The sequence below is a fragment of the Rhinolophus ferrumequinum genome, chromosome 7 (assembly GCF_004115265.2).
Source record: "Rhinolophus ferrumequinum isolate MPI-CBG mRhiFer1 chromosome 7, mRhiFer1_v1.p, whole genome shotgun sequence".
Lineage (NCBI taxonomy): Eukaryota > Metazoa > Chordata > Mammalia > Chiroptera > Rhinolophidae > Rhinolophus > Rhinolophus ferrumequinum.
The window spans coordinates 84041256-84054806 of record NC_046290.1 but is presented as its reverse complement, the minus strand read 5'-3'; the positions used below and the strand labels follow the sequence as shown (position 1 = coordinate 84054806).

Here is a 13551-nt window from a genome sequence, read left to right as displayed (position 1 = left end):
AAGCTCTGAACACAACCTTTCAAAAGCAAAGACACAGAGCAGTCAGTGTGTGTTACCATAATCCGTTTACATTTTACCCACTGAGTCTTTGTGGTATTTTCATGTTATGTTTGGCCTCGGGAGAAAGCCGGGGGATGGGATTTCACTGTTTTAAAATAGAAAAATTAAGTATAATGTTAAAAAAATACGAGAGTGGTAAAAACAACAGCATGAAGTTTAGTGGGTGGAATTTGACATTTAAAAAGATGATCATGTGTTTGAAATAGCCTTGAACCTCTCCTTAGCCTTCTAAAGGATTTTTTTTTTCTTTTTCCCCCAGTTATTTGCTCGGACTGGTCATGAACTTTTATACTTTTCTGGATTAAATTTGCCTTCACCTTCTGAACATGCCAACTAATCTGCTAAAGGAATGTTGGATAAAAACAGCCACCTCCTTTAATGTCTCACCCCTCATGTGGGGAACAGGGCACTGTGGATGAAGGCATCTGGGACCTCAGGGACAGGCTGAACGTTTGCACCCCGCTTTTCCACATGAGCAAGCAGGGAGTCAGCCCCCTAAAGAGCAAGGAGAGAAACACGTAACCAGTGCCTACAACCTACAAAGAATGCACCCAGGGAAAGCAGAGTGAGTGTGAGCTACAAAAGCAGTCAGATCTCGTAGAGGAGGAGGTAGAGCAGAGCCGAGAGGCCAGGCTGGGAGTTCGAATCTGGATAAAGATATGCTGAGAGGCTGTAAACCTCAGAGGCAAACTTGCAGAAAGTTAGAGCTGAAATTTGGACCAGAACAAGTGATGTTTTACATGCATGAGGTAGAATCATTTGCTTTATTTTCCCTAATTTGGTAGGAAAAGAAAATTAGATTATTTTTACTTGGAGACAGATAATTGCACCACGTGATCTTAACCCTGGAAAAGATCTGGATGAGGGGATGTATTTCAGCAGAAAGGACATACCATTGGGTTTGAAGTCTACGGTAAGACATAGAAACACCAAGAAGGTAGATTGCTGCAACTCTACCAGTGAAAAGGACAGCCCTGCCATCTTCAGTGGGTCATTCTCAAGCTTCTAGGGACTTGGCTTGCACCATATTAAATCATGGAATCTGAATATTGCAGAGTGCAAGAGATTTTAGGGAATCATAAAATTCAAATACTCTTATCTTACAAATCAGAACACTGAAGAAGATAACTGGATATTTTCTGATATTCTAGCAGCTTCCTTCTTTAGTAAGGAAAGTTCAGAAGAGTTCAAGATATTGGAAATGTTTTATATGCACTTATTGGTCAGGCAGTTTTTCATATTTTTCACATTCAATTAAATATTATAGTGGATGTTATAGTCAAACCCACATGCACAGAAAATGCTCTTTAGTATAATTCACAGTGTTTTGACTTTTACTAAAGGGGTTGGAAGAAATGCAATACTGCATTTCATAAGACTAAGAATTTTCCCCTTGTAGAAATCTGGGAAAGAATGTAGAGGCCTGCATTTCGCAGGGGCTTGATAATCTGAGAGAACAAGATAAAGGTCTGTGAGAGCTGCCTTGGCTCGATGGCTGTCCAAGTTAGGTTCAGTCCATGGTGTTACAATGACCTGCCTTCTTTTCTTATGATGGCACGGATAACTCTTCTTTACAATGAAATATTTTACCCAATTCCATATGTAAGACTTACATAAAGGAAGACCATTATTTTATTGTTCAAAATAAGACAGGTCTTTGCTCAGCATCTGCAATTCAGTTTTGTGCTCTGCACTGGTCAATTTACTTTGGTAAAAACATATGCAAATGGCCTGTCTGCTGAGATACTTTACGGAAACAAAACTCTCTTCTATGATATTGTGCAGAGAAACACAACCAAAGGGGGCTGGCTGACTCTACACCAGGTCTAACAACCAACATTTAAGATTTCTGAGATGGACACGGCGATCACTAGAACACCCTCATTTTACTAAAAGCATTTAGCATCCACTTTCGGAGATGTTACCTTCTGCCCTGATTCTGGAGGACACATCAGTAGGACACATTCGCTGTCCTACAGTTTAACCAGTTGACACATAACTAATAAGGAGAACAGAACAAATACAGCTGCTTTCTTCACCCAAGACTGCCCTTATGAATATATATGTATGCAATGCTGTTTACCTCTCTTTAGGCCTGTAGTGCTCCCTCCCTGCCTCCATTCTCTCTCTCTCTCTCTCTCTCTCTCTCTCTCTCTCTCTCTCTCTCTCTCTCTCTCTCTCTCTCTCTCTCTGTGTCTGTGTCAGGGAAGAGATGTTAAAGGAAGAATGTACCTTCGGATCTTCATTTTCCCAAAAGTATTGCTTTCAGAGAACATCCAAAGCAGTCACTTGGATGGGGAGTTTCTTCTGTATTATTTGTTTTACAAAACGCCTCTCCAACTTACATTCCATCCATCCATCCACCCACACACGTCCATCTATACATTCAACTTGCATCTATTGCCTGAAAACTTCCTTCATCTATTCGTTTCCTCCGCTGGGGTGGTTCAGCTCTTTTGGTTTTAACGTTGTGTTTTTTATATTCGTAAAGGCAATGCAATTTGTTTCAAGCTGCAATTAATATATGAAATTTATGAGATGGGCTGGACAATGGCTAATAAAAAATGTAATTGAAAAGTATGCTACAGGCTCATTACTGGTTTGAATAAAATCTCTATAGTTTTTGACACAACCATAAATTCTTAAGGAGGCAGCTTTGTCTGTGATCATACATCATCAAATCTAACATGCCAACAATTAGAAGATTCATTCTGGTTTTGAGATGTTAAAATATATTTTAAAAATGGCCAGTGATAACTTACTAATGTGATTTATTGTAATATAAATTTAGAATTCAGAGATAGTAAAATGTGGAAAAGAAATTATTACTATATCTAAGAATTGATTAAATAGGTTAAGGCCTAAATAATTCTTTGGTGAGCTTTTCTTATACTTTACTTATGGTGAAATAAATAAGCTAAATAATATTGATAGCAATAAATATAATAAATTGGAAGATATTCAATAATGATAATATCCAAAATCTACCTAGAAGCTGCAATGGGCAGTGTTTCACGTGGCTTTTCCCATTGAATCCTCAGAACAACCCTATGAAGAAGGCTCCATTATCTCCATTTTAAAGATGAGGAAACTGAGGTCCAGGGAGACCATTTCTTTTTTCTTTTTTAAAAAATAAATGTATCCAAGGCCACCGAGCTAGTAAGCAGTCGGGCTAAGATTTAGACTCTCAGGCAGCCTGAGTCAGGAGCCCGTGCTCTCTGTGACTGTTTCCTGTCTTCTGAGTATCAATATCCACAATTGCTAGGTGCCCCATGACCTCTGACTCTGTAAAGGACACGCTCCCTTTGTACCCTTTGGGTCACAGAAATCACGGTCAGCTACCTGCCCGGCAGTTCGTGGGTTCACGGAGCTCCGTATCGGTTATGCTTTTACTAAGATCAGTCCTTGGAGAGCAGATGGAAGCTCATGTGAATCAAAGATTTTTCTATTTTGCTTTCATCTGCAATCGCAGCACTCTCAGTGTTGTTTACTTATTTCTACCCCATGATGGTGAAACAATAAAGCCAAAGGAATATTTCCCTTTTTAAAGTAAATTGTGGAAAAACAATAACACACAGCTTGTGGAAGCACTCCCCCGTCACCAGGATGCCCGTCACTGTTCATGACCATTCACAGGAATTGCTGAGTCTTTTCTTTTTTTAAAAACTGCCTCCCTCCCCCTTTAATCTGTTTCAGGGCGAACACTGAAAATGGAGAATGAACACCACAGCGTGGGCAAAGGTAGTCTTGGTAAATGCTCATTGCTATGATGGAGATTGTTTTAGTAGCAGAATCTCTTGACCAAAGGCCATGTGAACGATTCAGAAACAAAATGAGCACAGGTCTGAAGTTGAAAGTAACATGGAGTCCACTGAAACAGTGACCAATGCAAGACAGGCAGCCCCCAAGCAGCTGAGGGCAAAAACTTTGCTGGGAGCCTGGATGAGACCATTTGAACCTTCATGTTAGAATAAAACAGACCAAGCTACACAAGCTGTACCTTTAACTTGAGACAATTCTGTCTCAATTGTTTGACCGGCAATCTCTCTCTCAAGAGACAGCAAAGCAGGCTTATCCGAGGAGAACCCCCACTCATTCCTGAGTCTCCCCAAGGCTTTCACCTTCATGCTCTCTGTGCCAGCTCTGCTAGGTACAATCAGGCAATGAAATAATTGCACCCTCTGAGACTTCATGTGTCAAGATGAGGAAAATCAATTCCTATCACCCAAAGATCTATCACTCCAGACCACCACTAAAAACTGCTGGCTACCCTGTGCTATTGGAGTCTTTAAAGGTAATTTTTACAAGAAAAAGGACACAAATTGGGAGTCCAATGGAGCCCATCCTCTAAGAATCTATATGAGGGGCAGAGGGCAACTAAAATAAACCGAGAGAGGAATTTTCCTCTGTACTATCCTTTCCAGAGGTATTTACTGAAGAAACAAAACCAGAACACACTCAAGTGCCTGCTTGATACAGAAAAAACTTGCATGTGCTGAATCCATCAGAAAACTGTTCAATAACAGCCTTCCTTGTGAAAATATTAGCCTTGCAATGGTTCCAAGTTCAGCATCTCCACAGGTTATCTGTTACATAAGTGGCTGCAGCGGATGTAGGATGGCTGGACAGAATTTACAGTTCTAATGGGTTTCTACATTTTCCACTTGGGTAGGAATGTACTCCTAAGGGCGCTGCTGGACTGCCTTATTCAAAGCTGCACTGTAGGTCATTAAAAATGCTTATCAGCTTGAAATAACAACCTGAAGATTGATGCTAGCATGAAGCAAATGTTTGACACTGCTCTTCCCATAGGTCACTAATTTCCATCTTTTCCTCTATCTGAACTCAGCCACACTATCACCCAACTAGTCCCAGAAAAAGCACTTTCTTTTGTTCTTTTCCAGTAGCTTCCAAATTATGAGAAACCCACTGTGAGAGCTGAATAGAGAAACTGGCATATAAAAGCAACATTTCCCAAGACAAAGAATGCTGGATGCCCCATTATTTATATAAAGTCTCAGAACAAGGATGCATCCTTCCCTCCTTTTCTTTGGCAAACACTACCGAAAGTACAGGCAGCCTTTCCACTAATATCAAAATTCCTTCTTAGACTTTATTATAAGCAAATGAAATAAGGAATGAAACAACTATTCTGACAATTTGAGAATAAATAAAATTCTATTTTATACTGGAAAGTATTTCTAAAGATTGGCAGTGATTAAATTCTTTTGGTCATTTGAAAATTGCATTCTGCCCTTTGCCGGTATAAGTAAAACAAGGGCATCTTTAGCAAATGCGTATTAACTATTATGACTGTTTGTAGGCTACCCTGGCTGTACAATACACAAAGAAAATGGAGTAATCATTTCCAAGACGGTGGCTTTTACAAATTTTCAATGTTTTCCCTGCTTTATTCTTCATTTAACAAATTTAGTACAGGCACGTGTTTCTTCAAGGGCTGTGTAATGTACTCCATATATGTATCACAATGTGTTGCTAGACAAAATTATAAAAAAATTGGTCTTCGTCAGCTGTATCAATGCCACTGTAAGCAAGTTATACAAGTTATGTACACAGATGGAGACAAAAGAGAATCTGGCCCTGAAGTCAGAGGACCTAAGTGAGATCCAGTCTTTTTGCTCGTATTAGCCAATAGACCATATGCAAGTCACTGAGCTTTCTTCAGTTTCTTTATCTATTGAATGGGGATAAAAACGACATGATCTAACAGGGTTGTTATAAGGAACAAGTCAAATAATGTACACAAATTCCAGTGGCATGTACTTGGTACATACAGGAAACAGTACATATAAATATAAATATATATATATATATATATATATATATATATATATATATATATATATATATACATATATATATACATAGATGTATGTGTACACACACACACACACACACACACACACACACACACACATATAAATTGAAGTTTCCATGGCACAAAATAAATCATCACCTAATATGACATGACTCCTACTAAGGAAAGACTTTAGTAATATTCTCCAAGTCAATTTTTTGAACTTGAGATTGTCATGCTTGGGGAAAAAAATGCATACTCTCTTGCTGACAATACCAAAATTTACTGCCACTGGGGAAAGTTTATGAAGCCAAAGGGGATACAGTTATATGCATGAGAAGCAATTTTCTTTGCCACAAACAAATATGACTAAATCTATTTTAATAGAGAGCTGACTTTATTTTTTAATGACTCAGATTGGCATTTTGTGGTTCCATTTTTTAAAAAGATAATTTATATTCATCTGTGCACATCAATTACTCACACTGGGATTTCCTAACGTAGAAATTGGTTGTCACTGAGACTCGTCTAGTTAGTGTGCTTGCTCATCTTTAATGGAGGGAGATTTCTTCGATAAATGTCTTACTAAAGATTTTCTTCTTAATTTTGGGTTCAAGAATATTTATCATTTATCTTTTTGACAGAAGTTAAATATGTTTATTGTAGAAAATTTGGAAAATACTGAAAAATACAAAAAAAGTAGTTATAGAGTGATAACTTCTATGAACATGTCGTGTTGGTCTTATTACCTATTTCTTTCTCTCCAAAATTCAAATTTGATACCAAATTACAGGAACAGTTTTGTGTCATACATTTTAACTAAATATTATTTGTATCATACATTTTAACTAAATATTATAATGAATATTTTCCCATAAAATTTCATCATATGGATATAGCTTCATTATTTATCCAATATCCTATTATGGACTATTCAGGTTGTTTAAAATATTTTTTCATTAAAAATACTGTAGCGAATATGATTGCTTATAAATCTGATCATTAAAAATTTTTCATACCTGGCCAAAGCAACCTGCGTAATGAATAAGGCTTGGAAAATCCTTAGAACAACTTAATTCTGCAATGGCTTCTGTTTCACTCACCATCCAGCGTACGCACTCCAACTGACCATTCTAGAGTGAAAAAAAGAGAAAACGAAAGAAATTCAAGGTCATTCAAGTTTTAAAAATAGTTTATAGACGATAATTTTACCAAGGGAAGAAATCACATGAATTCTGCCATGTATATCTGGTTTAATTTATTTACAATACAGGTATATCACCTATTTCTGATATGTGGTTTTGGCTCTAAATCAATTACAGAGTTTACTTAAATACATTTTCATAATTTTAATCAGTTATTTTAAAAGCACTCTATTTGAGATAATTTGCATACTATAAAAATACACCCTTTTTAAATATACAGTTTGATGAATTCTGATAAATACCATATTTTTGCCCTGTATTATGTGCCCCTTTTTGCCCAAATTTATGAGGGAAAAATAAGGATGCCATTGTACATTGACAGTACTAATTCCGTATCTATATACATGTTTTTATTCTTTTATTTATACTTATGAGTTAATTGGGAGATGAGGGTAAGGGGGATCAAATATATGGTGATGGAAGGAGAACTGACTCCGGGTAGTGAACACACAATGGGATTTATAGATGATGTAATGCAGAATTGTACACCTGAAATCTATGTAATTTTACTAAAAATTGTTACCCCAATAAATTAAAAAAAAAAGTGTAACTGTAGAAATCAATAATGATGTCCATATGCAAAATAATACCCTGGAATATGATCATCGGTTTTGTTGAATTTACAACGAACTTGCAACAACGAAGAGTTCTTGGTCTTCTGTGATGCGTAAATATCATAAATTTGTTACCGGTACGTAAAATTTCTTGTACCTTGTATCTGTTCTTGTGTTTTTTAATTATTTGTTATACAAAATTTCTTGTACCATAATATGTTAATAAACAAATGCTAAAATTCCTTTATAATTATTTAGAAGCACCTAAATGTAAACAAATAAAAATTTGCATTAAAAAAATTAAAACAAAATAGTTTTTTCCCTGAAAGTTTGGGCCAAAAGGTTTGGGTGCACGTTATACGTGGGAATGCATTATACACAGCAAAGTAGGGTACATACTTGCTTGTAACTGTAATTCCAATCAAGATAGAGATCATTTTCATCATCCCACCAAAAAAATTTCTACTAGCCCTTTGCTCCCATTCTCTTCGCCTTTGCCCTGGGCAACCACTGATATGATTTCTGTCACCATAAAATACAGTATGCACTCTTTTGAATCTGGCTTCTTTCGTTCAGCATAATGCCTCTGAGATTTGTCTAAGCGACTGCTTGTAGGAACAGTTTATTCCTTTTTATTGCTGAGAAGTATTCCATCGTCTGACTAGATCCCAATTTGTTTATCCGTGAACTCTTAGAATAGACATTTTCCCTGTGAGAAGTTAAAATGTTAGGATTCCAGAATAAAGAAAGACGAAATCATCCTATTGTCCTGGCTGCAATGCTACTTCCCTGAAGCCTTCCCCACTGTGCCAACAGCAGATGTCTTCTCCGGTGCCCAGATCCCACATTGCACAAACCAGGGAGGCAGTGGTGACATACGCGTATCTATAACCTAGTGATTAAGACCCAGACTGTTAAATGGATTTAAGTCCTTAATCTACCACTTAGTAGTCACAAGACCTTGAACGAGTTACTTCACCTCTCTGATACTCATTTTTCTCTTCTGTGAAACAGCAGGGTTAGTTATAACTACCTCAGAGAGTTACTGTGGAGATCAAAGGAGACGAAGCATGTCAGCTTACTAAACACACAATACTTGTTACCTGATGCTATCAGAGTGCTCTCTCAGTGTTCTCACAGTGACTCTATAAGACAAATGAGACATTCAACTGCCTTCCTGGTTTGCACACCGTGGGGGACCTCAGCACAGGAGAAAAGAGCTACTGTGGGCATGGAGTCAGGGAAGTCTGATCTGAAAATAAGACAGAGGAGGTCATCTGCTCAGTCTTCATTTACTCCTATGGAATTTCAAGTAGTCAACTTCCCACTCTCCATGGAATCTCTAGCATGATCTCGTGTGTGTTGAATAGCTTCCTGGTGCTCCATTCAGATCTATCTTCTCCCTTCTTTGCCCTCCTTGCTGCCAGGGGAGGCTGATATATATCGGCTGGCTCCCTGCTGGGTTTGGCTGATGGAGACTGATGGCAGGAGATCAGGGAAGGAGAAGGAGTTTGAGGTCCTCTCAGCTCCTGGCTCACCCCTGCCTTCCCCCCACCCCCCAACTCCCGCCGCCACCATGGGGTTGCCACTGACCATCTGAGTCCCTCTACCAGTCAAAGGTAAAAAGTCAGCCAGTCCTTCTATTCAGCTCTATCTCATGTCCTTCCCCAGCCCCTTCAGGCTCTGGGGTGGTAAGTGTACTCTGGTTGTTATCCCCAGACACTGCACTTTCCTTTGTGGGCTCCTTATATCCCACTCACTCTCCTTTCTTGCATAAATCCTTCATTATAGACTCTCCTTAAATCATACAATTTGAACATACCAAGTGTTTTCTACCAGGGTTAAAACAAAACAAAACAAACCACTGGTACAATGTGATTCATTCCCTCTGAATGAAGAAAGGAAAGGGAACCATATCGAGCATCTACTAGGCAAGACAGTTTATATAAATGGGTATTTATACAGAACACAGTAATTTGAGGCAACATTTCTGATTTTAATAATTTGAGTCTTCTCTCTTTTATTCTTGGTCTAACTAAAGGTTTATTAATTTGTTTGATCTTTTCGTTGCTTTTCTTTATTGTTTCTCTATTCTCTATTTCATTTATTTCCACTTGAATTTTAAAATTTCCTTCTTCTACTTGCTTTGAATTTAATTTGCTTTTCTTTATTTCTAGTTTCTGAAGGTAGAAGGTTAGGCTATTGATTTGAGATCTTTTTTCTTTTTCTTCTTCTTCTTCTTTTTTTTTTTAACATAGGCATTTACAACTATAAATTTCCCAGTAAGCACTGCTTTAGCTGCATCTTTAAATGTTGGTATGTTGCATTTTCACTCATCTCCAAATGTTTTTCAATGTCCCTTGTAATTTCTTTGATACAATGATTATTGTAGAGTGAGTTAATTCCACATACTTGTGACTATCCCAAATTTCCTTCTGTTATTGCTTCCTAACTGCATTCCATTATGGTTGAAGGACAGACTTTGTGTGATTTCAATCATTTTACATTTATTGAGACCTGTTTTATGTCCCAAGATACGGTCTATTCTGGAGAATGTTCCATGTGCACTTGAGAAGACCTCTGCTGGTGTTTCATACAATATTTTGTTAGAAGTCTGTTAGGTCTAGTTATTCAAGGAGGCAACACTTAAGTAAGTAGAATGCTTCTAGACGAGAAGAAAGAAATATCTCACTACTATGAGGTTGAAAACAATATCACTTGCCATAAATAGAAATACCAAGAAAACAAAAAATGTTACTAAATTCTAGTGGGAGATTTTTGCCTGCTCAAATCTCAGAGCCTGGGGTCACTCACTGTATGTTAAAAAGGAATGTCACTAGGTTGTGTTTGAAATAATTTTCTCACCAGACCAACATTTTCTCTTAGCGCTTAATCAGAAGGACTGAATGAGAAATAAAAAAAGGAATTAAGGTTATTTCATTCCAAGTCGCTTTGCTCCTAAAACAATTTCTTTTTCTGGCCCTGTTTTAGAAAATAAAGTGCTTTCACTTATCTTTCTTTGCAATTATTTTGCTTAACTGTTCTCAAAGGGCACTCAATAATGCCCTGAACTTCTACAGTATCTAGTGTTGTGTCCCCTAGAAACACTCAATAAATTCTGCATGTAACTGGCAAGAATTTATTACGTTCCATTTAAGTTTAAGAGTGGGAGAGAGATGTTCTTAAGCCTTCGTATGACTTCAAAGGTCCTTTTTCTCAGGTAATCTTTTTATTTGATACCCTATCTTTGACTCTGCTTCCTGTCAGTCAAGTCATGTTATCTGAGCAACTTCTGCTCATTTGTACAAGTTTGTTTGTCTTTAACTACAGCAGTGCTCTCAGAACTTGCTTAATGAGGTGAAACACCACCAGCCAGTTACTGGTATTCAAAACAAGGTCCTACAACGGGGGAATGATGCTTCTTAGGACTCTCTCAAGTGCATTAATGTCCATCAAAATACACTGAATGGACTGAAATAGGAGATGTATCAGGACAGATTTCTAAAGGGGGTGGCACTTTTTGTAAAATCCTTGTAGTTACTGCTTTTGCAAATTCTAGGTTAAATGAAGAAATAGAAGAACACTTTCATTTCTCAAATCGTTCAGAAGTATGAAAAAGCTGAGACTCCCAATCTGTAAAATCTTTTGTGTTTTATGGGTTTGTATGGGTTCTTCATTAAAATAAACAAACAAACAAACAAAACAAAATGTGCTAAGTTTGCAAGCTGATTGTATGACGGCGATACTATACTCACTGGAGTTCAACAATGAGTAACACGTACTATGGATACCGCAGGAGGAGTTTATACCAAGAGTTAGCTTAATAACACTAAGTTTCTTGCATAACTTCCTACTCTGAAGATTCTGAATCTATCAAAACAGTACTAGGACATATAAATTAAGGAAAAAATTTTTATCCAATTAGGTAGTTAGAATATATTCACCAATCTACCATTAGTCAGGAAAACTATACATTATTAAGTTACAATATTTTATAAATCCTGAAACACTTAGTGCTAGCAGGTCAATGTTCATTGGCACTACAAGAATTTTTTATTCATCCCTGACACATGCCCAGCCCCTATCTTCCCACATGATTCTGACATAGGACTAGATCCTGAATTTGTCACCTGCACTTGAATTATTCATAACTTACCTGCCTTATCCACTAGGCTATCAGCTCCTGAAGAAAAGGGACTATGACTCATTCAAATTTGTATAACCATCACCTCACACAGTACCCAGTGGATTCGGTACATATTGTTGAAAGCAGTTATGCTGCACCTCAACTTCACATTTGACTTCTCTTTCTTCATGATGGCTGCTGGCAGGTCAGCTTTTGATTGGATATAGTGTCATTCACAACTAAAGGAACATGATATCCACCAGTGTGGTAGATTTCTTATCAAAAAGTTATTTTTCACACTATCTTTGAAATAATACCTTATCATTGAGTAAAATTAAGTAAAATGGAAAACAAGTTTTAATATGTAAAACTTTCCTGAATGGGAAATAAAGATTCAAAAATTTCAAGTTGCCTACATGAGGGGTAAGATAGTAATTGCTTGCTTTTCAAATGTTATGTGTTCTTTAGTGAATTCCCAAGTAGATTTTTTTAACTAGCAAGTTCCTGTAATACATTTCAATATAATGCTATTTATAAAAATTATGATTATTCAGCTTTCAGAAGACATTATTTTGTAAAGCAAAGTACATATGCAGAAGCACAAGATATATTCCCTGAACCTCATTTCTAACTTCTTAATAAATATAACTGAATTCCACATTGCCAAAGACCTTAAAAGTAATTTTAGTTTAATAGCTAATCTTCTAGTGATGTGTTACATTATTTTTACAGAGGCACTCACTGCAGTGCTATAAAATACCAGGTTTTCCTGTATCACGTTTTCTAGGGTTTAACTTACCCCACTAGGCATTAATTTGTATAGTTTTTGACAGATAGCATACTGTGCTCTGTAAGAACTAAACTCAAACTCAGCACTTAAATGCTAAACGACTCTTGATCCTGAAGACATTTAAACTTCAGATGTGATCCATGAGAAGCCCACTTCATTATCTGGAATACTCCTGAGAGCTATCATCCCTTAAAATACACCTTGTCCTCATTTGTTTTGCTCATTATATTCACATTAGGAAAAAATGAAACAGTCTTGAATAGGTCCAGGTGTGGTTCAAAAGTCTAAATTGCAGTCTCCGTGAATAACAAAAGTTCTTAAAACCACAATAGATCATTTCCCTCTCTCTTTATTAGCTGATTTGAAACTTACCGTCATTGCACAATAAATTGGAATGCAGTCTCAAAATCTCAAAGCAGTTAGTGACTGAAATGATTAATCTCTTAAATGTAATATGCTCATTTGCTGTTTGCTTGGTATACCACTCTTCTCTCTCTCCATTCCAACACTTTAGCTCACTAGGAATCTTAAAAATGGGAAATTTGACTTTGAGCAGTAGAGGGCCCAGCCCCCAACCAGTCACCTTGATGGCCAGGCCGGCGGGAGTCAACTTCTCGGCGTTTCGCTCACTGAGGCAATCTTCTCCCATCAAAGAAGTGAGGTGCTGCAGACATTCTGAGTGGCCCTGCGACGCAGCAATGTGTAAGAGATTGTTTCCGCTTTCGTCATGAATTTTGTCTAGATTGTCGGCAGCTAGGTGTGGCTGTACAAATAGCAAGATTAGAAAACTTAAGTCAATAAAGCAGAATGAGACGCTGGGATGGTTTGCTCAGGGGACTGGGACGGAAAAAGAGATGAGCTTCCAGAAGCTCTGGTGGCACATGTGGAAATCCAATAAGAATTCCTTGCTATTCATTCTAGTGATTTTTCCATTACATTTTTTTGTTTTGTTTTGTTTTGTTATAATATGGTTTAGAAAATGAATGCTCAAGAGACTT

At 37.3% G+C, this 13551-nt stretch overlaps 1 protein-coding gene across 10 annotated transcripts in view; it reads right to left on the bottom strand.

The window, feature by feature from the left end:
• The window catches only part of SNCAIP (synuclein alpha interacting protein), a 142030-nt gene that overhangs the window by 17034 nt on the left and 111445 nt on the right, over positions 1-13551 (bottom strand). For all 10 annotated transcript variants that reach the window (XM_033110690.1, XM_033110687.1, XM_033110686.1 and 7 more), the window contains 2 exons: positions 13137-13316; positions 6898-7011 (listed from right to left, as the gene is read on the bottom strand). In XM_033110690.1, the coding sequence (XP_032966581.1) occupies positions 6898-7011; positions 13137-13316 (294 nt within the window). The remainder of the gene's footprint in view (positions 1-6897; positions 7012-13136; positions 13317-13551) is intronic.